We start from the raw sequence: 26,895 nt of genomic DNA on the forward strand, positions 1-26,895 counted from the left end.
GTTTTGTTGTCAAACCTGTAGAAGTGGATCTCGAAGAGCATGAAGTACCCGAGCAGTTCAGTGTTACCGCTGGAGAGGCGGAACGAGATACTTCTGAGGACACATGTCGTCGTTTTAACCCATGTATCCTTGGGTGAGATGGGTGTTTGGATTTATCTTCAGCTCTTTGTGGCATATAAGGCGATGCTGTAAGTTTATGCGTTGTTAGGCCTCTAATGTGTTGTGTAGGCGCCGGGCTTCTCAATGCTGTAGGATCTTGTTGTGTACTGCGCATCAACGCCTTCTGTGTCATCGATGTTTTCGGTGCTATGTGTGCAGATTTTGGCTTGTGCGCAGATCTCGACTTGTGCGCATATGTTTTCGGCGCCATGCGTGTAAATATCTGTGGCGCCTCTGCCTCTGCCTCCGGCGCCGTGCGCACAGATGGCGCCATACGCACAGACGTCTTCGGCGCCCTGAGCGCAGATGTCTTCGGCACTGTGTGCGCGGATATATTTGGCGCCGTGTGCGCAGAGGTTTGTGCGCCAATAATGTCTTGGGCGCAGACGTTGTGTGCACCAACAGTACTTTAGGCGCAGAAGGCATCTTGGGCGCATAAGTTTTTGGTGCCGAAATTTTAGGCGCTGTTGTTTCCCTCGCTGGTGATTCTGGCTCTGTCAGTTCCTTCGAATCCGATGGTCTAGACTCTATGCCTTCATGGCAAGTCCTTACCTCCAAGCCTGGAGGGGTGAGGATCCCACAAAGATGCTCTCTTTTGTGCTGGAAACATCGTTTTTGAGGGGCCAGGTGACGAATGAACCTCCGATGATTGCGATGGGCTGAAAAGTTCCCGCATTCGATAAGCCCGCTGTTTCTGGGCTCTCGGGGACATTCGGGCACAGAATTCACAGGCTTGTAGATCGTGATCTGGCCCCAGGCATCGGTAACATTGGTCATGGCCATCCGTGACCGACATAACCTTGCCGCAAGTACAGGGTTTAAACCCCGATTTCTTAGACATTTTTAGAAAAATTAATGAAACGCTGAGGAGAAGTCAGCTCCGCGTGCGATCCCGCGTGCGGAAAAAACAGACTGAGGAGAATCTGTTACTTTCCTGAGCAGGAACACATGCGCAGCCGCAGAGAGCTAAAATCTAATCTCTGCTTGGTAAAGCTCCGCCTCCCGGACCTGATTGACAGATCCCATGACAGCATGGCTAATTCAGCCCTGCTATCAACGGGGGAAAAAGTGTATTCACTCAGTCATGGTTAAGTCTTTGCTATTTACCTTGTTTGACTGACTGTACCCGTGATGGTGTACTCAGGACTGTGGTTAGCAGCTCGTTTTGCAGAACAGCTCTACAGTGATTTGCTGATAGAAAATGAGACATCTAGTTTCTGCAGCTTTTGTGTGCAGTACTGTATTTGAGGGGCATGTACTATACAGTCGGGGAACACTGACACCTAGAGAGCTTATTAGCCAATTGCAGTGTAGATTTCCTATGTATCTTTTATCATTGTATCTTTTTACTCTATGCCTCCTGTTCTGTGTGCTACTTCCTGTTTTGAAGTGAATCTGGGAGTTGAACAGTAAGCAGCTTCTGTCTTCTCTGAGCACAATATATACTGTAACATCTATCTACTATTTAAAGTACTACAGTAAGAAATTAAGAATACAATAAAAACATCTCACTTTATATAATATTAGAGATGTGAATCATGTCCTCGATCGACTAACGATCGATTTCGGCTGGGAGGGGGAGGGAATCGTATCGTCGCCGTTTGGGTGTTTAGAGTATCGTGAAAATCGTTAAAATCGTGAACCGGCACACTAAAACCCCCTAAAACCCACCCCCCACCCCTTACAATTAAATCCCCCCCCACCCTCCCCAAATGCCTTAAATTACCTGGGGGTCCAGCGGCGGTCTGTAGCTAAATCGGGGGAAGGGGGAGGGCAGGAAAACTGGCACACTAAAACACCCTAAAACCCACCCACAACCCTTTAAATTAAATCCCCCACCCTCCCGAACCCCCCCCCCCAAATGCCTTAAATTACCTGGGGGTCCAGCGGCGGTCCGGAACGGTCTCCTGCAATTGAATCGTGTTGTCTTCAGCCGGTGCCATTCTGTGCCGCCATTTTGCAAAATGGCGGCGGCCATAGACCAACACGATTCGACTGCAGGAGGTCGTTCCGGACACCCGCTGGACTTTTGGCAAGTCTTGTGGGGGTCAGGAGGCCCCCCCCAAGCTGGCCAAAAGTCCCTGGGGGTCCAGCGGGGGTCCGGAAAACGATCTCCTGCCGCGAATCGTTTTCCGTACGGAAAATGGTGCCGGCAGGAGATCGACTGCAAGAGGTCGTTCAGCCGGGGTCCGGAACCCCCGCCATTTTGCAAAATGGCGCAGAATGGCGCCGGCTGAAGACAACACGATTCAATTGCAGGAGACCGTTCTGGACCGCCGCTGGACCCCCAGGTAATTTAAGGCATTTGGGGGGGGGTTCGGGAGGGTGGGGGATTTAATTTAAAGGGTCGGGGGTGGGTTTTAGGGTGTTTTAGTGTGCCGGTTTTCCTGCCCTCCCCCTTCCCCCGATTTAGCTATGGACCGCTGCTGGACCCCCAGGTAATTTAAGGCATTTGGGGGGGGTTTGGGAGGGTGGGGGATTTAATTTAAAGGGTCGGGGGTGGGGTTTAGGGTGTTTTAGTGTGCCGGTTTTCCTCCCTCCCCTTCCCCCGATTTAGCTACGGAACGCCGCTGGACCCCCAGGTAATTTAAGGCATTTGGGGGGGGGGGTTCGGGAGGGTGGGGGATTTAATTTAAAGGGTCGGGGGTGGGTTTTAGGATGTTTTAGTGTGCCGGTTTTCCTGCCCTCCCCCTTCCCCCGATTTACGATTTTTTGACGATAAATCGGGGGAATTGGTATTGTATCGTGGCCCTAACGATTTTTGACGATTTAAAATATATCGGACGATATTTTAAATCGTCAAAAAACGATTCACATCCCTAATATATATGTATGTAAGGTGAGATTTTTTTTATTGCATTCTTAATATTTTATGATAGGTTCTCAGACCATAGTACAGGGAGAACCAGTCGTCAAAGGTTCTTTCTAGCTTGATTTTTCTTTTTTAATCCTTTCTAGGGTCCCAATAGGTTGAGTGAGGCACTTCTAAAAAATGTAAACGATTCCAGAAAGATTCATCTGGTCCCAAGTCACCTAGGAGAAACGTTTGTGCTGCGCTTTGTCATTTGTGCTCGTACGACAGAATCCAGCCATGTCCGGAATGCCTGGGACCACATCACCAAGGCTGCGGCCAATCTTGTGATAGAGGAGGCATCGCAGCAGCAGTGACAGGCTGTCCAGGTAGGTGACAGCAGTTAGCTCTGTGTGACAGAGAGGTTTTGCCCAAGGTATGAGCTGAAAAATCCTGTGGAGGGTTTACTGGATTGTGATCACCAATCATAAGAATCAGAAACTATGGAATTGGGAAATAGGAATGTGCTGTCATTAGAAAACGACAGGGAAACAACATTGGAATGTGTCATTTTGTGTTCTGAATTGAAATGGGGCATGCTAAAACCACTTAGAACATTCAAAAACAAAATGAAAAGAAACAAAAATGTATTTCCTGCACATGCCTATTGGGAAATAGAAGACAAGAGTCCATCCACGATCAAGGACATGGTCATTTATTCCATGGCTCCATGCATGGATTGCACTCTAATAAATCCATGGCCATGGCAGGACCAATCATGTGCTCTTAGGATAGTGCCAGGAGCTTGAAAGTTCATATTCAATATTGCTTTTATTGTGTTTAAATGTATTGTATTCTATGTTGTACCTTGCCTCGAGCTTTGTAAGGAAAGGCAGGTGAAATTTAAAATTGATTGATTAAAGTTCAATATGCAAGTGTCATGCATGTATCCCACAGGCTCACCATCTCTGTCCCACTCATAGACAAACTCTATAATTTCACAAACCAGGAATACTCTTGAGGAACTGGATTTGCTTGTCCTCTGCTCCTTAATGTTCCTAATCCCCTTTCCTTCCTTTCACATACAAACACCCCAGGATACCTTCAATCAAGAGTATGAAGCATTTGGTTAGAAATGTTCGCTCACTGTACTTGTATGGACAGAAAGAGAACAGTACTATCAGGGAAGCTGTGCTCAGCCTGTGTTGCTGAATGGCCAGAGTCTCTTAGGAACCCATCCTGTGCATCCTTTTGATTGATAAAGGCCCTATTGAATCTCTTCCCATGGTCATATTCCTATTTCTCCTTCTTTTTTTGTCTGTAGCATATTTGGGCCTGCTGCGGCCGCAATAATAGCTCAAGAATACAATAAGACCGGACCAACTTAGTTATAGTGCAGGTATTTATAGTGCTTCAAAGATACAAGAATCAAGACAGTAGCTCACCTTGTGTCAAGCTCAACTAACTGGTAAATGTCCATCGCCTGGGTGTGTCGTGAGGTCCTACCAGTTTTCTGGGGCTTTCCCCAAGCCTTTCTAGGCCTGAGTTCTTATGGTAGGTGGAAGGTAACCTCCCTTCATCCAGAATCCCTTGCAGTGTCCTACCTTATGGAGGACTGGGTTAAAACTTTGAACCAGGCTCCTTAAGGGAAAATGAGGGAGTTCTCAGTACACGCCATCACATACCTTCCCCCTCAGCTTGGCCATGTCCGGTCGAGCGTCCAGACGTGCCAGGGGCACACCCCGGCTCTGTCTCAAGTGCCTCCCCCCTCCAACTGTATTATCCCCAACACCCTTGAGTTGTCTCCATAAAGTTGCAAAATGGGGATAAATCTCGACCCAGAACTACTGGGTATGGAAGCTCGCGGAGGACTGCCACTTCTAACTCGGCTTATCCTGTGGCAGTCTTCAAAAGAACGTGGGAAGTTGAACACTTCTGTTCGTTCCCATATATACATATTACTGACTCTATTTTCTTATTGTTAATATGTCCTTAAAATAGTAAGTCCTGGCAAATGAGCATTTTGCTACAGCTGGAAACTACCCAGGCCTGGGTAGAGGCTCCTTTAGTTCCACCTGGATTATAAAATCCTTATGTCTTGCACATGGGACACCCACAAAATTGCAGCTTTTCCCCTTCTGACATGGTTCCACTAACTTGCGCTCACACTCCAGGTCATCCAGCCAAGGACATTCTTCCTTTGCATAACCTTCTGTTTTACAGAAAGAACACCCCCATAGGGTTGTGTGGATTTCTGCCCTTCCAGGTTCACTTAAAGAGACGCTTTGGTTTCTGGTTGTCTATATGGGCAGCAGTCTTCTTCATGCTCTTTCTCTGCATAAAGGGCACTAAGAGAGGGTCTGCAAGGCCCCATTTCTGGGTTGTTTCTGCCTGTCCGGATTCTCCCTTTATTTCGGGTTGCAGATAGTCGCTGCTTCGAAGCGCTATTTATTTATTTATTTAAAAGTATTTATATCCCGCTCCTCCCAGGTTCGGGGTGGGTTTAAGCAAAAGTTCATAAGTTCTCTATGGCCATATTGACAGTCCCTTGCCAAGTGTCCTTTCTGTCCATAGTTAAAACATGTGAACAAGATGGGCTTCTGGAAACCGAGTAGAGAGACTGGGTTGGAGGTTCGTTGCTAAGGTCTTCTATCCTCTGTACCATGCCAGGGAATTGTATCGGCTTTCTCTCTTCTTTGCCAGCAGGCATTGACTGTGCATGGTGGAAGGCTTCTGCCAATTCCAGGGCTCTCTCCAGAGTGAGCCAGTGTGTTGACAGACCCAGTTCCACATGTGCTTGTCCAGACCATCTAGAAACTGCTCCAGGAATATTTGGTGAGCCACTTCCAGTCCCAACCTTGCCTCTGGCTGGAGCCATTTCCAGCCGGCATCTTTCAAAAGATGCAAGAGGTTTCTTGGGCTTTCCCCGGTCTGTAAGGGCATCTATCGGAACTGCTGCCAATAGTATTGTAAGCCAGAAGCTTAAGGTAGTGTTCTTGCTCTGAGTAGCAAAGGTAAATTAAATTGCAAAGGGAGAACTCCTGTTCACTCTCTGTTTGAAGTAAAAAAAATGCCAGGCAAATGATGACATCTGAATTACATGGCAGTCCCTTTGTTGGTTGAGATAGAGAGGGGCCAATGCAAATTCTTTCCTTTGAAGCCTACAGAAGTCCTTCTCACCTATGCAAATATTAAATTACCTTCTAGCTCCACTACAAGGGTTGTGCCATGGCTGGAAATCTGTGGTATTATCCCCTGAACTGCAGTGACACCAAGTTCCCTGGGGCCTCCTCAAGCCTTTCTAGGCCTGGGTTCTTATGGTAGGGTAAAGGGAACCTCCCTTCACTCAAAATCCCTTGTGGCATTCGGCCTTGAGAAGGACTGGGTTAAAACCTTGAACTGGGCTCCTTAAGGTACAATGAAGGAGTTGTCGGTACACACCATCACAGTGTCCTAATATATATGTGTTTTCAGATTGCTGTGAAATGTAAGCAGATTTACATTATGACCCTGCCTCTTCAAAAATAAATCCCCTTCCCTAAGCCCACTCTTTCACTGTAACTGCTTGTATCATGTCTTTGTTTAGCAGCCTGTCTGAATTCTGCAGAAAGGCTCAGAGAATTCTGCAGCCAAACTATTTAAATTCCATGGCGTGTTTGCAACATAAAGTAAGCACAGATATTGTCATTAAATACGAAAACTAACTGCAAACAGGACAGGTTTCATTTACTAAATATTAAAATCCAAGTTATTACAGCTACTTAACTATTATTCATGACTAAGTCAAACCTCACTGACTCACCACCTTGCAGGCCGATGCAATAAAGGGATCAGCGTGTCCAAAGCGCACATCCAAACCAGGGATAGCTAATAGCACTCAGCTCATGTAAATGCCATGTTGATGAGGCTTTTAGCTAGTATCCCCAATATAAAAAAATAACTGTATGCCTGACGTGCAAATTTTAACCCTCAAAAATTAACGCCAGCTCTGGAGCTGGCATTAAGTTTTGAGGAGTCCCAAAAGTTGAACAGAAAAGAAGAAGATACTGCTTTTCCCTAGTTCCTCCAACTTAATATTGTGCGATATTAAGTCAGAGGAACCACAGAAAGCAGTAATGTGAAAAAAAAAATGTAAAAAAAGGTATCTTGACAGCAGTGAGATTAGGAAAATGGACGCTCAATTTACAAGGGTTCATTTTCCTAATCCATGGCTGTGCACAGGTTAGGAAAAATGATGCTTGTAAAATTGAGCGTCCGTTTTCCTAACCTATACACAGCCACTTCTCCTGGGCGCTCGATGCCAAGGTGACGCTAGGGATGCACAATTTCCGCCAGCACCTCTTTTTAATGCAGCAGCTCAGCCTACTGCATCGAGCGCCTGGGAGAGGTGGATGGGCGTGCATGAAGAAAGCGGGCCCTCAGTCGTGAGCACCCGTTTTTCCCTCATAGATATTGCATCAGCCTGTAGGTATGGTGATAGTAAAAGAAGGTGGTTTAACATATCATTTAAATGCTCATACACATGAAGAATGCTTAATTTTAAACTATCCACATCATTTCAGTTATTTAGGAGCACTGATATTCTCAGCTTCTAGTTCTTTCATAAAAAGGCAAAATGCTCTCTGCATCTCGTTAAGATAAGTACAAAAGTACGCGGGATTTTATAAGATACGCGCGTAGCCATGCGTATCTTATAAAATCCGGAGTCGGCGCATGCACATTTGTGCACCTTGCATGCGCCGAGCCCTGCGCGCGCTGCTCGTTCCCTCCGAGGCCGCTCCGAAATCGGAGCGGCCTCGGAGGGAACTTTCCATTCACCCCCCCCGCACCTTCCCCTCCCTTCCCCTACCTAACCCACCCCCCTGGCCCTATCTAAACCCCCTCCCTACCTTTATCTTAAAAGTTACTACTGCCTCCGGGCAGTATTATGCGTGCCGGCGCGGCAGGCCCCCGACCACAGGCCGCTGTGTCGGGGCACTCAGCCACACCCCCGGACCGCCCACACTCCCCCGAACACGCCCCTGATCGAAAACCCGCGCCCCCTTGCCACGCCCCTGCCCGCCCCTTTTTGCAAGCCCCGGTACTTACGTGCGTCCCGGGGCTTGTGCGCGCCGCCGAGCCTATGCAAAAATAGGCTCGGCGCGCGCAGGGGGGGATTTAAAATGGTTACGCGTGTACCTTCTGCGCGTAACCCTTTTAAAATCCGGCCCACTTGGTCTGGCCATGTAGAGGGTAATTTTCAAAGCTTTTTACGCATGTACATAACTGTAAATCTGCATAAAAATTCTTCTCAAAAAGAGCCCCCCTCCCTTCCTAATCGTAATGCATGCGTACTGTGAACAGCAGACATACTTGTACTTGTTCTCAAACCAGGGGTAGAGCCAGGAACAGAGGAAGGTCGGGGAGGAAAGGTATTGTGGGGGAGTTCACTGAAAGCCCTTGCACATACTTGCATCACCGTGCACTGTACATTTGCAAACTGCTTCATAGCAGGTGCAAGTGTATGCAGCAAAAAGGTAGCTCCGTTCTGGGGCTGGCCTGATTTTTAAAGGGAGGCACCCACGCAGGGTTTCCCTTTGAAAAGGTGCCTGCAAACCTTTCAGCCAATCTCACAGTTGCCAACCCCCCCCCCCCCACACACACACACACAAACTGTGTTACTATAAGTATTAAACTTGCCCGCAGCAGTCTAAAACTGCTGAGTTTGATTCTGCCAAAGAAAACTCTTCATTTTGACCCCTTTCAGTTTTCTTTCATCTTTTTACTCAATGAATATAAAAAAGCTGTTTGGCTAATATGAAATGACTTTATTTATTTATTTATTTAGATTTTTATATTCCGTTTTTTATACTTTTTTTCAGCAGTTCAAAGCAGATGACGTTCAGGTACTGTAGGTATTTTCCTGTCCCCAGAGGGCTTACAATCTAAGGGCCTCATTTTCTAAAGTATCGCAGGCCTGCAAAACTTTAGAAGATGAGGGGCGGGGGGCCGAAACGGGGGGCGGGCCTGCTCTAGCCGGCAGCGATCGCACCGTCGCGGTGCGATCGCTGCCGGTTTCACACCCAATAGCGCCACCATAGGAGGTGTAGCTATTGGGAGCGAAATAGGCAACGAAAACGCACCTACCTTTTCACTGTGTGTGCAGTCGTCGCAGAGTCGGCCCCGGTGACGCCCCGACTCCTCCTCTTCCGGGGCCGACTCCACCCCCATTTTGTATCGCATGCGAAAAGGGACATTTTGCGTGCGAAACGTCCCTTACCGCATGCGATACATTTGGAAAATAAGGCCCTAAGTTTGTAGGAAAGCCCATTATTGACAGGAAACATAGATAGGAGTGTACACTCAAGTCTCCCCTTCACTTCCCAACTTATTCTGCTCCATCCCCTCTCCAACCCTTGACTTCCACCCCTTTCCTCCCCTACCGGTCCTTATTTCCTCCCCACCTCAGCTGCCAGCAGATCCTGTACTTCTTCACCTGGCAGCCCTCTGCTCTTTACTATCTATTCCCGCTTAGTTTCCTCCAGGCAGCTGTCTCTTTGGCTGTTGAGGCCTGAGCTCGCTGCCAGCCACGCTGCTCAGGTCTACTGGTGTCAATCTCTTCTTAGCCACCCCCTTGACACTGCCCACCTCAGTCACTGGTGCCTCCTGCATCTCTTCAGCTAGCAAGACACAGGCTCCCCGCCAGCCATGCCATTCAGGTGTGATGATACTGTTGAAGGTCAGCAGCATTGCTCTGCTCAGCCAGTGCGGCTTACAAGGCTGCTGGACAGCACTGCCCACACACATATGCAGACCATCACGCAAACACACGAAACTGCCTTTTTTACATGGTGTAAGAAAAAGTGAGCATGCGGCAGATTTTCAGTTTAATTCTGTGACTATAGAATCACAGAAAACTGGGAGCTTTAGCTATGTTCACACCTTACATATATGAACATGATGCCTGCCCTCCTTGGCCACTGGTGGTTGACCATGGGTGGCCCTGACGGCCTGTATTCAATCCCATTCATTATACTGGAGCTATTATCGGTTGCTATTGGTAACCACAGGACCACCATGGACTGCCACATGCTTAAATTGACTTTTTGTTGTACCAGTGTGATAACTGCATTGGCTTCTGGTTACTGTAATAAGCTCCAGAAAGAGGACCCTTGTAATATATCAAAAATATGGCATAATATACACTGTCCTTACAAGCTTACAAAGCACTCTCTTGAACTGAAATGTAAGTTAGATCATAAAAGTGATGATTAAATTAAGAAATGTGTTTTCTGAAGAAATAATTTGCTTCTACTGCTGCATTATACTAAATTTAGGATTTAGTTCTAATTGACCGTGTCATTTTAAATGATCGGTACTGAAAAGCGGCAGCACGGAAAGCCCTGAGAAGCTGTAGGTTTGGTAATTAAGCAGTGAACCATCCCTACTGAAAGTTTTATAAGGCCAGGTTTAAAATGTGGATGCTCATAGCTATTTGGGAGGGGAAGGGAGAGGGAGGGGGTCCCATCCCAGAAAAAGTGTTCGGGGTGGGTTCCACCCAGAATTGCCCCTGCCCAGATCCTCCCCTCTCGTCTTGGCCCCCTCCTAACTTCCCCTTCTTCCTCACCTCAGATCTTGAGCTGGAGCCCATAGCACAAACTGATAGAAAAATCAGTGCAAGACCTATGATCCAGCGCACACTCCCAGCCATTACAGTGCCCCTGTTCCCTTCTCCCACATTAGCTTCCTGTTACCATGGATGACCCTGCATGGGGCGGGGCTGCTGCAAGGCCCGTGAGCGTGCACTAGCTCACAGGTCCCCTGAATTGACTATTCTTCAAATTGGTGCCTTGGACACCAGCTCAAGAGGACAGCAGGCAGGAAGCCTGAATGCTGGCATGCTGCCTAACAAAATTGGATGCCAGAGACAGTTGCCTACATTAGCTATGTCAAAATCTGGACCTGTTCATAGGAATACTACAACTGTCATGTACTTTTCTAGACACTAATCACAGAATAGTACTGAAGAGCTGTCGGCAACTGATGATCCTGACCCTTCTACAAATAATCTGCCTTTTAATGCTTGCTTTTTATATTTCCAGAGGGATGAGATGGTCACATTACACTCCAGTGCAGTATTAAGGCAGTTAGCAGCAGGGCCACAGTTTGCTTCCTGCAGCAGAACATCGTGTTTTACTATTCAGCAACCTCATGCCACTGTAAGAATCTGAGGTCCCTTGAGACAACCCTGGGACTGAATCATAAGGCTGGAGAGAGGGGACATGGAAGAGGGACCTGACATGAGTTTGGAGAACCTCGTATTTGACAGCAGACTCGGTTGTTTTCCTAAAAAATATTTCTGTCATTTTAATTTCTATTGTTGGTTTTTTTACACGCAGGAAATTATGCATTAACTGACCATTTAAAAAAAGAAAATAAGCTAAATGCATTACCTAACTTTCATCTAAGACATTTTCCTCACCTTGATAATGTTTCAGGCCCTCTGCTTGGTTAGAGTACTCTAATTTCACAGACAAGAATAGTTGAAATATTCCATATTATAATTTTCTGATATATATAACTAATATACATTTCTGTAGATAGAAAGACACAGAGAAGACAAGCGAGCAGGAAAAAGAAGACTCCTTGCCCACTGTGCACTTACGCTGGTCTCCTGAATTCATCTTTCCTGTGTCTACAGTATTGGCACCAAACCCTACAACACTACATTCCTCTGTGACGTGATGCCAGGGCTCTGGCTACAACTCGAGCGATTGGGCTGGATAACTTCATTCCCCTGTCAACTTTTCACTTCTTATTTGCCACTGCACAAAAGAAATAACAACAACACCACCAGGATTGTCCAGGCCTGGCCTCAGCAAGCTCACTTCATTTTCTGGTAGTTGAAAGTACAGTATAAGTAGAAATTAATTCTTACCTGATAGTTTCCTTTCCTTTAGTAAGAGCAGTTCAATCCCAACGAGTGGGTTATGCACCTCTGCCAGAAGATGGAGACGGAGCAAAAGCTGAAGTCACGGCTCTATAGTCCCGCCCCGAACGCTAAGGAATCCCATTTGTTCCAACCACCTGGCGGATACCGTAGAATTGTAGGTGGTCAAAAAAAAAACACAATTGCAGGAGCGGGGTTGAATAGGAGTCACAGGAAGCAATAGAGAGGGCCAGGCTCCTAAAAACAAGAGAGTATAGGGCCAGGGTGAAGGGGAAGCTGCAGAAAGAGCGGGTGCTGCAGTGGGGCTTAACTGAATGTTTTCCTCTGCTACTGTCTTAACAGACTGCAGTTACTGGTAGGGTCACCAACAATTCAGCATCATAGGAAACTGTCTGATTCAGTCCTGGTTTTACCCCATTGCATGCAGAAGGAGTTAGTGCAGTTTTTCTTAAGGAAATGAGAACTACAAGTCCATGCATGCAGTGGGGTAAAACCAGGACTGGATTAGCCTGTTCCTCTTGACATGGAAGTTTTGACAGCCTAGTTGCTGGGGAACACGAGCGTCATCCTTTAGCTAGGCATTTTCAGATAGCCGGGACTTTTCTGAGCTTGGCCTTCAATATGATGCCTCCCGCTTACCCAACCAAAGAGCAATCCTATTCTCCCATACATATGGGCTGGCAGGTCTCATCGCTTAATTATTATTCAGTGCAGCACAAAAAAATATTAAAGACTAAACAGAGAGGATTGTTGTTTTCTTACAGAATCATAATATATTTTAGCTACCTTACAACTGTCTTTGATCCAGTATCTTAGGAATTGAGATTAGATGAACTCATGTGGGATAAACATGTTCCTTTTTGACTCCTACCACTTACTGCTTCTATGGTCCTACTAGACAGACAGAGCCCTGTGCAAGTTACGACAAGTCTAAGGATGCCTATCATAGTCACAAGGTCTGCCCTGGCTGACGGAGAGTTAGGAGAAGAAAACCAAGTCATGGTCCTCCAAACTTCGATTGTCAACCCTCTGGGGGCAGGGAAAACACTCACCTTGTGTTACCTATGAAAAGGTATGAGCTAAATATACAACAAAATAAATACATTGTGTTATGGAACAGAGTAAAAGAGAAACTCCATTTAAGATACACCTACTGTATGGAACGATACCATGTCCATAATCTCTGTATTAAAAGCCGTCCTGTGTAGCGTCACAGTTTGTAACGTGTAATAATGTACAATGGTAACTGTGCCTGTGAAAAGTTGCTCTTCGTCTGCGTGTGAGAAAAGGAGCCAAAACAAGTCTAAGCTCAGTCACTGGTCAAGCGCTGGGTTCAAGGCTCTGCAGATCCTGTTTACTGACCATCACAAGCACTTAGTAAGCTCACTGTGATGCAAATTCTCATGTGGTTTAGCCACTATCATAAGTGCAGATAGGAAATGTGCACTCACTTTCATGTGACAGAGGATCTCATCTCACTCTGAGTTACAATAGTGGTGGAACATTATCTCCTATTAGTCAGCAAAGAGGCTTTACACATTTTTAGGTTTAGTACTTGCCTGGCAGAATTTAAGGGGGTGACAAAACTGTGGGGAAGTTACATTTTTGTGGGATCTGACAGCTTGGCCGGGATCAAAATGCTGCTGCTGGACATTTGCTGTGTGTCCCAACTTTACCAGGATTATACTCAGAATATACCCATGAAATCACATTAGGCACATATTTTCAGCCATACCTGAACAATGTCTTAGAAGGGCCAGAGGCACATTAACTACAACGTGATTTTTAAAAGTCCTGTCTTTAAACTGCAGTATGATCTGAGAGCACCCTGAAGAAGCAAGCTTTCAGTGCATGACAGTGTTCTCTGACAAGGGATTGCAGAAAGTTTTCTTATGATACCATTTAATTTAAATAATATTCAGATGGACTTTTGCAATAAAGTCCACATGAAACTGCAGACTTTGTGACCAAAAAACGTAACTATACCTCACTGAGGTGTAGATAGTTTTCATGCTAAATTTTGCTACTGCAAAATCGCTATTGAGCTGATTTGCATGGATCTTCAGCTCAGTAGTGATTTTGGCTTCATAAATCCAAAATTATGCTCGGAAAAAATGGCGAATAGCATAAGAAAAATTTTCTGCCATGATTATGTGCCATTTTTCCATGCATAATCGCCTTTGTGAAGCCATTCATACTTGAGTACATGGCCTCCACGTGTGTTGCTTTATAAGAACGTTATAAAAATAAAAGCAGTTTCCAAAATAAATTCCCTTCATGGAAAGTTGATTATCCTGGTGAAAAGTGCACCTCTTAGAGCTCTAACCAAAGTTTGTGTTCACTAATCTTGAATCCTGTGTTGCCTTATGGATGGATTCTCACCAAGACTCCAAGACATTCATAAAAGCAACCTTTCCTTGGTTCTCTACTCCCACAAAAGACAACTACAAAAATGACTTTTAAAGCAACAGAACATCTATTCATTGAACTTGACTCCAAGACATTTTTCTGTAGGCACAGTATGGTACTTGACACTTTCAGATATAATTTAATTATTAATAAAAAGGAAACAATATCACTTCACCCTGCAATTCCTGCAGCTGTTTTGCTTTCTGTTGGAAATTATTACTTGCCCGGTCTTTTCACTGTAACTGTTGTGTTGCCTGTATTTGGATTCTGTATTTTATCTGCTGACTGAATGTGCAGGAGATTCCTTACAGACAGCATTAATAAATGAAAAGTGAAGCTACTCGATTGCTCTGCCTGTGTTTACCCCTACCTTATACAGCCCATGCTTTGGGCCAACTGTAGTGTCTGCAGCACTGGGCTCCACTGCAAAATGCAAACCTAACCTGGCTGCACTCAAAGGGGCCGAAGCAAAACAGTGCACTCAGCTGAGCGCACTGTTTTAACAAATGGTTGGAGGCGCGTCCACGGCCCCTTATGCTATAAGGGGATTAGTGCGTCCAAAACACATGTCCAACCCGTGGCAAAACTAATAGCACTCATCACATGCAAATGCACGTTGATGAGGCTATTAGTTATTCATCCCTGATATTAAAAAATAATGGATGCCTGATCCACACAATTTTACGCTCAGAAAGTTGTACAGAAAAGCAGCAAATACTGCTTTCCTGTACATCCTCCGACTTAATATCGTGGCGATATTAATTCGAAGGAACCAAAAAGTTAAAAAGGTTTAAAAAATATATTTTTTAAAAAGTGTCAGAGATCAAGTTTGGGAAACAGACACTCAAGTAACCAGCGTCCATTTTCCTAACCTGTGGCTGTGCACCGGTTAGGAAAACGGACAATCGTAAAATTGAGCGTCTGTTTTCCTAACCCGCTGACAGCCGACCTCTCCTGGGCACCCGCTGCCAAGGAGACGATAGGGGCACACAGTTGTCTCTAGCGCCTCCTTGGCAGCACGACTCCTCATTTAAATATTGCATCACGCAACCAGGAGAGAAGACCGCACGAATTAGGAAAGTGGGCACTCAACACTGAGCGCCCATTTTCCCGCACTCATTTATTGTGAATAAACCTGATAAGGACAATCATTAACAAACTAAGGGGGTCATTTATCAAATCGCGGTAAGGCGTTTTCACATACGTTAAGGGCTTATCGCATGCGAAAAGCCCCATTAACGCATGCGATAGGCCCTTACCCAGATAGAGAGTCCATCAAGCTAGGTGGAGAGAACATTGCCCAAATCTCATCTTGGATTTGATGGCCTCACTCCGAAGGCCATCAAATCTTCACAAGAGACCACTGTTCTGTTCGTACGTCTCACGTTGAATGTCAAAGTGGCCCCTAACCCCTACACTAATACCTAAACCTCACCTCGAGTGACTAGGTAGGCCTATCATAGGGATACAAATACCTATCTAGGGAGAGGACAATATGGCTAGTCTCTCTCTCTCTCTCTCTCTCTCTCTTTCTTTCATCGCAGTTTGATAATGTTATCACAATTTGCACTAACTTAGCTTTTCGCATAAACCATGCCCCTTTTGCTATCACATGCGATACTTACCGCATTTTGATAAATCCAGGCCTAAGAGGGCCTATGTAATAAGCTGCCCTGACCCTAACACAGATTTTAATTTGTGAAATAGAGGTTTTAGTGCAGGATAAAAAACACAGTAAAACCTGCACTAGGATTAGCATGTCTCCATACAAACTGCCAGGTAATCAGCTTATTAGCCTGCAATGCAGGGAGGAGTATTAGAGATGGACTGTTTTGTGCCTCAGTTTTACCATGGGAACTTTAATTCCTGGGTCAGAGCAGAAGTTAGACTTCCCGCAATACTTGTCACCCTGGAAGAGAGGGGAGCTAGACACAACACACCTTTTATAAGAGAAGGGCTTGATGAGGAGGTATGCTTTGCTTTCCGTAACCCACTCCCCCTTACCGTTTTCTTCTTCCTGCAGTTCTTCAGGTGGCTCACCATCAGGTCGGTGTACAGTACGAGCTTCAGGGTGTGAGAGTGCTGCAGCCAGCCGAAGCAAGAGATTTCCATCCCTTGGTAATTGCACTGAGCAGCGGCAGCAAACTAGTTAGGAGAGTCCTGTAATGGATTGGTGTAGGACTCGATTCATTCTGATCAACCTGGCAGTTACAACAGTAAGAGCATCAGCAGAACATAAAGGCTGTGGGGCTTTTGGAAGTAAGATATGCCATACTCCTGTTTCCAACAGTGGCCAATCCAAGTCACAAGTACCTAGCAAGTACCCAAACATTAAATAAATCACAAGCTACTATTGCTTATTAATTACCGTAATAGCAGCTTATGGATTTTTCCTCTAGGAATTTATCCAAACCTTTTTCTAAACCCATTACATTAACTGATGTAACCACATCCTCTGGCAATGAATTCCACAGCTTAACTATGCGCTGAGTGAAAAAAGAATTTTCTTCGATTTGTTTTAAAGGAGCTACTTCCTAACATCATGGAGTGACCCTTGGTCCTTCTATTATCTGAGAGAGAGTAAATAACTAATTTACATTAACTTTTTAAGTCCTTTCATGATTTTGCAGACTTCTGTCATATCCCCACTCAATCGTCTCTTCTCCAAACTGAACAGCTCTAACCTCTTCAGCCTTTCCTCATAGGACAGCCATTCCTTGCCCCTTATCATTTTGGTTGCCCTTCTCTGCACTTTCTCCAGTGCAGGTATATACTTTTTGAGATGCGGTGACCAGAATGGTACACAGTATTCAAGGTGCAGTCTCACCATGGAGCGATACAGAGGCATTATGACATCTTCTGTTTTATTTGCCATTCCCTTCCTAATAATTCCTAACATTCTGTTTGCTTTTTTGATCGCCACAGCACACTGGACCGACAATTTCAATGTATTATCCACTATGACACCTAGATCTCTTTCTTGGGTGGTAACTCCTAAGATAGAGCCTAAAATTGTGTAACTACAGCAATGGTTATTTTGCCTTATATTCACTTTGCACTTGTCCACGTTAATTTTCATCTGCCAATTGGAAGCCCAAACTTCCAGTCTCGCAAGGTCGTCCTACAATTCATCACAGTCTGCTTGACATTTAACTACTCTATATAATTTTGTGTCATCCGCAAATTTGATCACCTCACTCGTTGTAACCCTTTCCAGATCATTTATAAATATATTAAAATGCACTCCATTGTTTACCTTCTTCCACTGTGAAAACAGACCATTTAATCCTATTCTCTGTTTCCAGTCTTTTAACCAGCTTGCAATCCACAAAAGGACATCGCCTCCTATTCCATGACTTTTTAGTTTTCTTGGAAGCCTCTCTTGCTGGATTTTGTCAACATCATCTGAAAATCCAAATACACCATATCTACTGGCTCACCTTTGCCCACATGTTTATTCACCCCTTCAAAAAAATGTAGGAGATTTGTAAGGCAAGACTTACCTTGGGTAAATCCATATTGGCTGTGTCCCATCAAACCATGTCTATCTAAATGTTTTGCGATTTTATTCTTTATAACAGTTTCCATGATGTTTCCCGGCACTGAAGTCAGGCTCACTGGTCTATAGTTTCCCCGATCACCTCTGGATCCCTTTTTAAATATAAGAGGTTACATTGGTCATCTTCCAATCTTCAGGTACATCGGATGATTTTAATGATAGTTTGCGTCGGAGGTGGACCCTTGGGCTGAGGTGGGGTTGACGCAACCCGTACGTAAGGACCTACGGGTCCCCACCGTCGGCAGGTGGAGTGGGCTGATAGGCAGAAGCCACTGGAGCTTCATCTATACCAGCCCTCGTTCTCCATGGGTTGAGCCTTTGGGTGCCAGAACCGGCAGGACTTAGGTGGGCCTCGAGATAGGATAGTAAGAGAAGCTGGTTCAGCCCAGAGATGGCTGGCAAGGGATGGAGTAGTCCTACTCTGGACTGGGTAAGGTTCTGGAAACTCTGGCGCCAATGAGACAAAGGCAGACTGAGGGCCCTTGAGCAAAGATAGGCCAAAGCCTAGTAAGTCCATGCCCAGGAGTAGGCAGAAGAGGCGTCCAATGGTAGGCTTGAGTCAGGGCCGGTGGCAATCCAGGGGCTTTGGCAAGCAATGCTGAGGTCTGATCACGGAGATAGTCAATAGCGTAGTCAATCAAAGCTGAGGTCTAATCGTGGGGAAGTCAATAGGGTAGTCAGACGAAGCGGTGGTTTGGGTCTGGAGATAGGCTGTAGCGTAGTCGGGCAAAGCAGAGATCTGGGTCTGGAGGTAGGCTGTAGCATATTCGGGCGAAGCGGAGGTCTGGGTGTGGAGATAGGGTGTACTGTAGGGCGAAACGGAGGTCTGGGTCTGGAGATAGACTGTAGCGTATTCGGGCGAAGCAGAGGTCTGAGTCTGGAGATAGGCTGTAGTGTAGGGCGAAGCAGAGGTCTGGGTCTGGAGATAGGCTGTAGTGTAGTCAGGCAAAGCGAGGTCAAAGTCCGTGTAATCAATCCCAAGCATAAGCAGGGCAGGAACAAGGAGAACAGGAACCAGGAACCATGAGGATCAGGAATGAGGAGTAGAGACAAATCTCTTTAGCAGCAACGAGTACTTGAGCAGCGAGGAGATCTGTTGCAAAGGCAAAGCTATGGAGCGGGGCCTTAGCTTAAATACTATGTAGAGGTTGACGTCATCATCCGGGGCAGCGGCCAAGTTCCCGCTGCGGTCCCTTCATAAGGATCAGTAATGTGCGCGCCTAGGGAGGGGCGCAGCGCAAGTGGTGGCGTCTGTCCGCGGGCCACGCGGAGAGGTCCGACGAGTAGTGGCATCAGGACCGGGAATGCTGGAAACTGCAACGGGGCCGGAGGCACCGGGGGAGGCCCGAGGACTGAGTTGGCAGCCCACTGCCGCCAGCGAGGAGGAACCAGGGGCTGGAGTCCTTAAGAAAAGGTGAGAGGGCCATGCCGCGGGTATTTTTTAACAATATCCACGCTTGTTGCACACTTTTTACCTTTGTGGCTATATCTTTTAGCTTTTTTTAAACTATTTTTCTCATTTTATCAAATGTTCCCTTTTGAAAGCTTAGCGCTAGAGCAGTGGATTTACTTACTCTCCCGCTTCCAGTCATTAATTCAAATTTGATCATATTATGATCACTATTGCTAAGCGGTCCCACCACCGTTACCTCTCTCACCAAATTTTATTTATTTATTTATTTAAAATCTTTTCTATACCGTCGTTCGGTCGTGTACCATCACAACGGTTTACAGAGAGGCACATATCTTTAATGTTCCGCTGAGGAAATGCTATCTTACTTAGTGCCAGGATAGTTTCGGTTACATATTTCAAAAATACAATCTATACGCAAAGTGACATGGATCTTATCCATATGTATGATTAATAGGGTAATCATATAGTTATAGTGCTTTAAACTGTCTCTATCTATCATTAGAATTAACGTATGAGAGAAAATAATAAAATATGCAATTACGCATTTGTGTGACTCTCTATGCTGTGTGTTGATGCTCCGTTGCCTGATATTTCTTTTCTTATTCTCCGTTTTCACTGTAAAAAGCTTTTTTGAAAAGCCAGGTTTTTAAACTTTTTTTGAAGAGTTTTAAATCTCTCTGTGCTCTAGTTTCCAGTGGCATTGTGTTCCACAAAATTGGTCCAGCTAGGGATAGGGCTCGCTCCCTAACTTGGGTCAGTCTGGCTGTTCTGACTGAAGGGATGGTTAGAAGGGCTTTATTGGCTGATCTGAGATTTCTCTGGGGGACATGTAAGCGTAGTGCTGTGTTTAACCACTCTGGTTTTTTTTCATTAATTAGTTTGTGAATTGTGCAGAGTGTTTTATATTGAACCCTTTGTTCTATTGGTAGCCAGTGAAGTTCGGCAAGTGTTTGGGTGATGTGATCTCTTTTAGTTTACCGGTAAGTACTCTGGCGGCAGAGTTTTGTAGGATTTGGAGTGGTCTTATAGTTGAATACGGTAACCCACTGAGAATTAGATCTAAAATTGCTCCCTCTCTCGTTGGTTCCTGAACCAATTGCTTCATAAAACTGTCATTTATTCCATCCAGGAACTTTAACTTTCTAGCATGCCCTAATGTTTCACTCACCCAGTCAATACTGACATAATTGAAATCTCCCATTATTACTGCATTACCAATTTGGCTAGTTTCCCTAATTTCTCTTAGCATTTCATTGTCCGTCTCACCATTTTAGCCAGGTGGACAGAAGAATACTCCTATCGCTATATTCTTCCCCAACACACAAGGGATTTCTACCCATAAAGATTTCATTGTGCATTTAGTCTCATGTAGGATCTTTATCCTGTTGGACTCTATGCCAACCCGGATATAAAGCGCCACCCTGCCACCAAGATGCTCCTCTCTATCATTGCAATATAATTTGTACCCCAGCATAGTATTATTCCATTTGTTATCCTCTTTCCACCATGTCTCTGAGATGCCAATTAAGTCTATGTCATCATTCACTGCTATACACTCTAATTCTCCCATCTTACTTCTTAGGCTTCTGGCTTAGCATACAAATATTTCAAAGTGTGTTTTTTGTTTGTATTTATATTCTGCTTTTCAGTTGACAGGGACAAATTGGAATCTTTTAGCTCAGGTGAGTTTTTAATTATAGGCACTTGGACTACTTTTCTTATTATTGGAACCTCTCTATTTGGATGCCCTAACTCTAATGCTCTTCCTTCTCTCCTGGAATAGTACTCATTTTAGGCTGCAGGGACAGGAAAAGATACTCAGAATATGAATTTGCTTGTTCTTCGCTGAGTTTTTGTTTATTTTTGGAGGGTGATTTACTTATTTTATTTTTTAGAACAAAACACATTCATCTTTTTATTCTTGCGCTTCCTCTGAGCTGCATCTCAGTTTCATGTTCAGATGCATCTTAATGATAAAAGACAAGAAGCCTACTTGATTTGCCAATGTCTGAACATGTTTGCAAGGCTGGAACTAGACAGCCGCACACTTCTGTCTCTGCATTGCAAACCACTTGTTTTTCTGTGGATTTTCAGTTGAATGGTATGCAAATGGTCGATGAGTAAAAAAAAAGTGCACTTTTTCCATTTAGTGTGCTTTCTTACTCATGGGGCATTTGCATGACATTAGGTTATTTCATCCTACAGGGCTCTGGGTTTTGTACCGCAGAAGTAAAGTAAACACCACTAAAATGTTGCTCTGATTTTAGTATGGATTTTATTACATTGGCTCCTAGGGCCTAATTCATTGGTATGGTAACTTTAATAGTGGTGCACGCATGCACTCGTTCATTGGCCCACGCCTAGGGACGTGGCCATTTTATAAACTATGCGCATATGTACACACATGTTTTAAAATGGCTTGACTGCACGCGCCTACGCACGCCTACACACATAAGTGCCACTTCTACCATGTAAGTGGGGGGATTTTAAAAGACACGCGCACCAATGCTATTGCCAGTTTTCCCAGTTCACCCAGTTAAAGGATAGGACTTTCAAACTCCCCTAGTTTAATATCTTTCCTTCCTCATGTCAGACCTGACCTTTAAAACCCCACTAGCTGTCTAGAATTTTTTGTTTTATTACTTATACGTCATCCATCGCAGAAGTAAAGTTAGGCGGCAGGGGACCCCAGTGCGTGCCAGTGCGCGTAAATAATTATGTGCTAATTTTAAGTTTAAATCCAAGAAAGCCCATTCCCCGCCCTTTTTTAGTAAAACTTTTCATTTGTGCGTGCAGTGGCAAGTATGTGTGTATCCGGCCGGTTTTTAAAATCTGCTTGGTAGATGCTGGCACATATTCACGTAACCCCTAATTTTGGCATGAGTCGGACATTTAAAATTCACCTTTAAGACTTGTCTCCCACTTTGTGTTTCTGGAAAAAAGGCTTGAGGTGAATTTTGAAAGAATTGCTCATGCTAAAAGGCCCATATACACTATTATAAGGGCCATGCGTGAGCAAGGAGAAATTACTACTTACCTGATAATTTCCTTTCCTTTAGTAAGGCCAGGTCAATCCCAATGAGTGGGTTATGCCTCTATGCCAGCAGATGGAGATGGAGCAAAAGCTTATGTCACAGCTATACAGTCCCGCCTTGACATTAGCCTGCTAGTATTCTCTGGAAAAGCCAAAATGTGGACAAAACTGATTATACTTGAACATTATTAGCAAAAGCCAACCATTCATGTTTCTCAATCAACAGGAACACTGAGCTCAGCTAAAAGAAGGAAGATATCTAGCAAACTAAACGCTAAAGCAGCCACTTACCAGTTTTCAACAAAGAGCAGAAATCATACTCTGCATGGTTCGCCCGAAGAAAGGCCAATCATAAATTCAAACATCGGCAGTCGAGGGCGGATCTGCTCTTACTAAAGGAAAGGAAATTATCAGCTAAATAATCATTTCTCCTTCCTTAGCATTCGGGCCGGTCAATCCCAATAAGTGGGATGTACCAAAGCTAAGCTTGAAAAGTGTGGGAAGCTGCCAGCAGTCCAATCAGTACCACCCGCACAAAGGCGATGTCCTCCCTAGCCCCAACATCCAAGCGGTAATGCTTGGAAAGGTGTACAAAGATGACCATGTTGCCACTCAGCAAATTTCAACAGGTGACAACAAACGAAGTTCCGCCCATAATACAGTCTGAGCCCTTGTGGAATACGGTCTAATCTGTTTCGGAAAGGCAACCTCAGAGTCACATAGGCTGCCATAATGACTTCCTTAACCCAGTTGGCAATCACTGCCCACGTCGCCGGAGCTCCCTGCTTACCTTCACCATGGAGCACAAACAGGTGAACAGACTTCCGAACAGCCTTAGTCATCTCCAAGAATCATAGTAAATGCTGCTTGACATCCAAGCAACACAAAAGACAGTACTCAGCTTCATCTCTATCCCTGTTCAGGCAGGCAGAGAAATGGACTGATTCAAAAGAAACTCCCAAGAAACACGAAGGTAGGCGATCTAGAAAAGCTGTTAGGAAAACAAAAAGGATAGATGCCTGGGTCTTTTTCAAAACTTTATTGGAGTAGAAATGTATGTGAAATAAAATGCCCGACTCAGGCCGAGTTTCGCAGCTTTCACAGCTGCTGCCTCAGGGGCTTAAACACTCATTGAACTCAAATCTATTGAGGTTGGTTTAACCTCATATCCCACTATTGTTTGTAGATAATCCACAGTGGTAATAAGTCTTGTATCATTCAGACCCAATCAGGACTCGATGAAATTGAACCATTTCATTGCGCCTTGCGCTACACCAACGGATATCTGGTCTCTATTCTTGAAAAGGTTCAATTTCATCGAGTCATGATTGGGTCCAAATGATAGAAGACTTATTACCACTGCGGATTATCTACAAACAATAGTGGGATATGAGGTTAAACCAACCTCAATAGATTTGAGTCCAATGAGTTTTCAAAAGAAACTCCGAAATCATTTTGGGCAAAAAGAAGGGCACAGTCCAAAGTTGAACCACACCCGAAGTCATATGGAGAAAAGGCTCACGGCATGAAGGTACCTGCAGCTCAGAGACCCGACATACCGAACAGACTGCTACCAGAAAAACTGTCTTCAAAGTAAGCAGCCACAAAGAAAGAGAAAGCTGCGGTCAAAAAGTCGGACCTGCCAAAAACACGAGTACCAAGTTAAGGTCCCACAGAGGCACCGGAAGCCGCAATGAGGGTCGAAAATGCTTAACTCCCTGTAAGAAACGGAACACATCCAGATGGTAAGACAAATGCCCTCCATTGACTCTCCCCCTATAAGAAGCCAATGCTGAAAATTGAACCTTCAAGGTGTTGAGGGCCAAACCCTTAAGCAAGCAGTCCAGTAAAAATTCCAAAATCACAGGAATATCCATCTTGAGCGGTTGAGTACTTCGTTCAGAACACCAGGCCTCAAAGACCCTTCAAACTGTAACATAGGCTAGAGAAGTAGAAAATTTCCAGGCCCAAAGAAGAGTGGAAATTACCGTAGAAAAAAACCCCATGCTTCAACAACCGATCCCTTTCAATGACCAAACCGTAAGAGAGAATTGCCCAGATCCTTGTGCAGAATGGGCCCCCAACGTAACAGATCCATCCAAGAGGGTAGCCTGAGGGGAGTGCCCACCAGAAATCTCTGGAAATCGGTGCACCATAGTCTTCGAGCCCAATCCAGAGTCACTAAAAGGACAGAGTTGGTTTGACTTGCACTCTTCTGGATCAGCCTGCCTATCAGAGTATAGAGCGGAAACGCATACAGAAGGGCATCGCGTGGCCATTCTTGAACAAGTACGTCAATGTCCATCGCTTTTGGGTTTCGCCTGTGACTAAAGAAGCATAGAACATTTGCATTGTTGAAGTTCGCCAATAGGTCCGGTAGGCCCCAGTGGTTCACCAGGAGCTGAAAGGCCTCATCTGTCAGCTCCCATTCTTGTGGGTCCAAGTTTCTCCTGCTAAGGAAATGGGCTCTGATATCATCCTTTCTGGCAATGTGAGAAGTGGATATGCTTAGGAAATGCTGCTCCGCCCAAACCATGAGTACATCTGTCTCCTCCGACATCTGTTGACTCTTGGTTCCACCCTGTTGACTCTTGGTTCCACCCTGATGATTGATGTAAGCCACTGTCAGCACATTACTAAATGTCATCCAGGCTATCTGAGCCTCTAGCTACTCAGCAAACTCCAGGCATGCCAACTGAACAGCTCATGCCTCCAATCTGTTGATGTTCCACTGCTGCTCTGCTGCATTCCAGTGCCCTTGCATCACCAACTCCTGACAGTGAACCCACCCCAGCCCCGGGGCTTGCATCTATCACGAATACCAACCAATTTGACGTTGTCAGCGAAATTCTCTTCCTGAGATGGGCTGGTGGTTACACGCGGATCAAGTGGAATCTCACCTCTAATGGAAGAAGCAGCCTCACTGCATAGTTCTGCGACTGCGGACTCTATCAGAAGAGCAATGCGTGCCAGAGATGTGAGGTACTCCCCTGCTTGTAAATGTCAGTTGACGCCCTTGAAATCTAGTAAAGGCTGAAACGACCCTTCCTTCTTGAGCATGACCAAATAAATGGAAAAATGGCCTGTATTTTGCTGCAATTTGGGAACGGAATCACCACTTCCAGATCCACCAGCCATTGTAATGTCACTTACATTTCCATTCCCTTCCGAAGGGACTTGCATGGAGAGACCATGACAGCATCCAGAAGAATGTGAAGACATTCTAGAGCATACCCATCCTAAATCACTTTGAGAACCCATTGATCCGAAGTAATCTGGACCCACATGTGATAAAACCGGGATGGCTGACCACCTATCTCCTACACCACCAGGTGAGCCTGCAAACCTTCATTGGGAAGACCCTAGGGGCTCCACTGCTGGAGCCCTCATCCTTTCAAATCCACGGGAGTGAAAGGACTGAGACTTGCAGAAGGGTTGGAATCTCTGGGAAGAACCTCCCCTGTATAGCTCAAAAACGCCGGTAGTCTCAAGAGCAGCCCGTTGCCCAAAAAGATTGGGCAATGGGTGCCTTATCTTCTGGCAATCAAGGGACCTGGGTCTTTCCCCATTTACGTGCCATTTTCCCCCAAATCACTACCAAACAAAAGCAAACATTTGAAAAGCAACTTAGTAAGATTGAACTTTGAAATAGTATCTACAGACCTGTTGTGCAGCCACAGCTGCTGCTTGGCCGCAATAACTGAAGCAGCTCTTCCAGCGGCTGTGCGTACCAAGTACCACATCTCTCTACCAGGATGGTGGTACGTTTTTTGACAGAACATACTACGGCATCCACCCTAGGGAAACGCAACTGCTGTCTGGCCCACGGATCCAAGGGGTATAAACTCACCAAGACGTTTCCCCTTTTAAAAGACGCCTGTGGCACACTTCATTCCAGATCAATCAACTCCTGAATTGCATCCAGGAGGGGAAAGAAACCAGAAGCCTTGTGCAGTATGACGAAAATAGGATCCTTCTTCTGCCTTCCCAAGGAGTTAGGCCCAGCCACTCTGAGGGTCTTCAAGGTCTGAGAGATCAAACCTGGCAACTCATCTCTTTGAAACAGAGAAGAGTTCTATATGGATATGATGGCCTACAACAAAAAATGAGCAAAACTACCCTGCAGCCTACCATGCGCAAAATAAAATAAAAACTGAAAACAAAGGTCCCTTTCCTTAGATAAGCAGGCCTTCGTTTCCATCTCTCTTTATCTGTTGACTTTTGTAAACTGTGATATAATTTGTCACTATTAACTATTTACTTGTTTTAAGTCAATTTTGAGCATGAGTAATTTGTTGGGGAAGTTCTCTATACCCTCGAAATTGCCTGTGTCAGAGGTCATTGCTAAAGGGTATTTATATATAAATAGATGGAAACATTATAGCAGAATACAGTCAATAGGAAAAATGTCTCATTTATATATGCCACACATGGGAATATTTCCAAACTTGGACGTCCAGAGATCTTTTTTATTAAAAAAAAAAATGTAAATATTGAATTCCAACATGCACCTACGTATTTTAAGGAAGGATCAGCAAGAACGGCTTCACTGACAGTGTCCTTATCAAGCGAGCTTCAGTGTCTCGGGCACTTATAAAGC

At 45.1% G+C, this 26,895-nt stretch overlaps 1 protein-coding gene across 3 annotated transcripts in view; it reads left to right on the forward strand.

Moving 5' to 3' along the window:
- The window catches only part of DDC (dopa decarboxylase), a 315,358-nt gene extending 300,730 nt beyond the window's left edge, over positions 1-14,628 (forward strand). Inside the window, exons 14-15 of one of the 3 annotated variants that reach the window (XM_029589726.1) lie at positions 3,118-3,339; positions 11,530-14,628. In XM_029589726.1, the coding sequence (XP_029445586.1) occupies positions 3,118-3,327 (210 nt within the window). In that variant the 3' untranslated portion in view covers positions 3,328-3,339; positions 11,530-14,628. The other 2 variants (XM_029589729.1, XM_029589727.1) reach the window with 2 other exon arrangements.
- The last annotated feature ends 12,267 nt before the right edge of the window (positions 14,629-26,895 follow it).

Source organism: Rhinatrema bivittatum, chromosome 2, assembly GCF_901001135.1.
Source record: "Rhinatrema bivittatum chromosome 2, aRhiBiv1.1, whole genome shotgun sequence".
Classification (NCBI taxonomy): Eukaryota; Metazoa; Chordata; class Amphibia; order Gymnophiona; family Rhinatrematidae; genus Rhinatrema; species Rhinatrema bivittatum.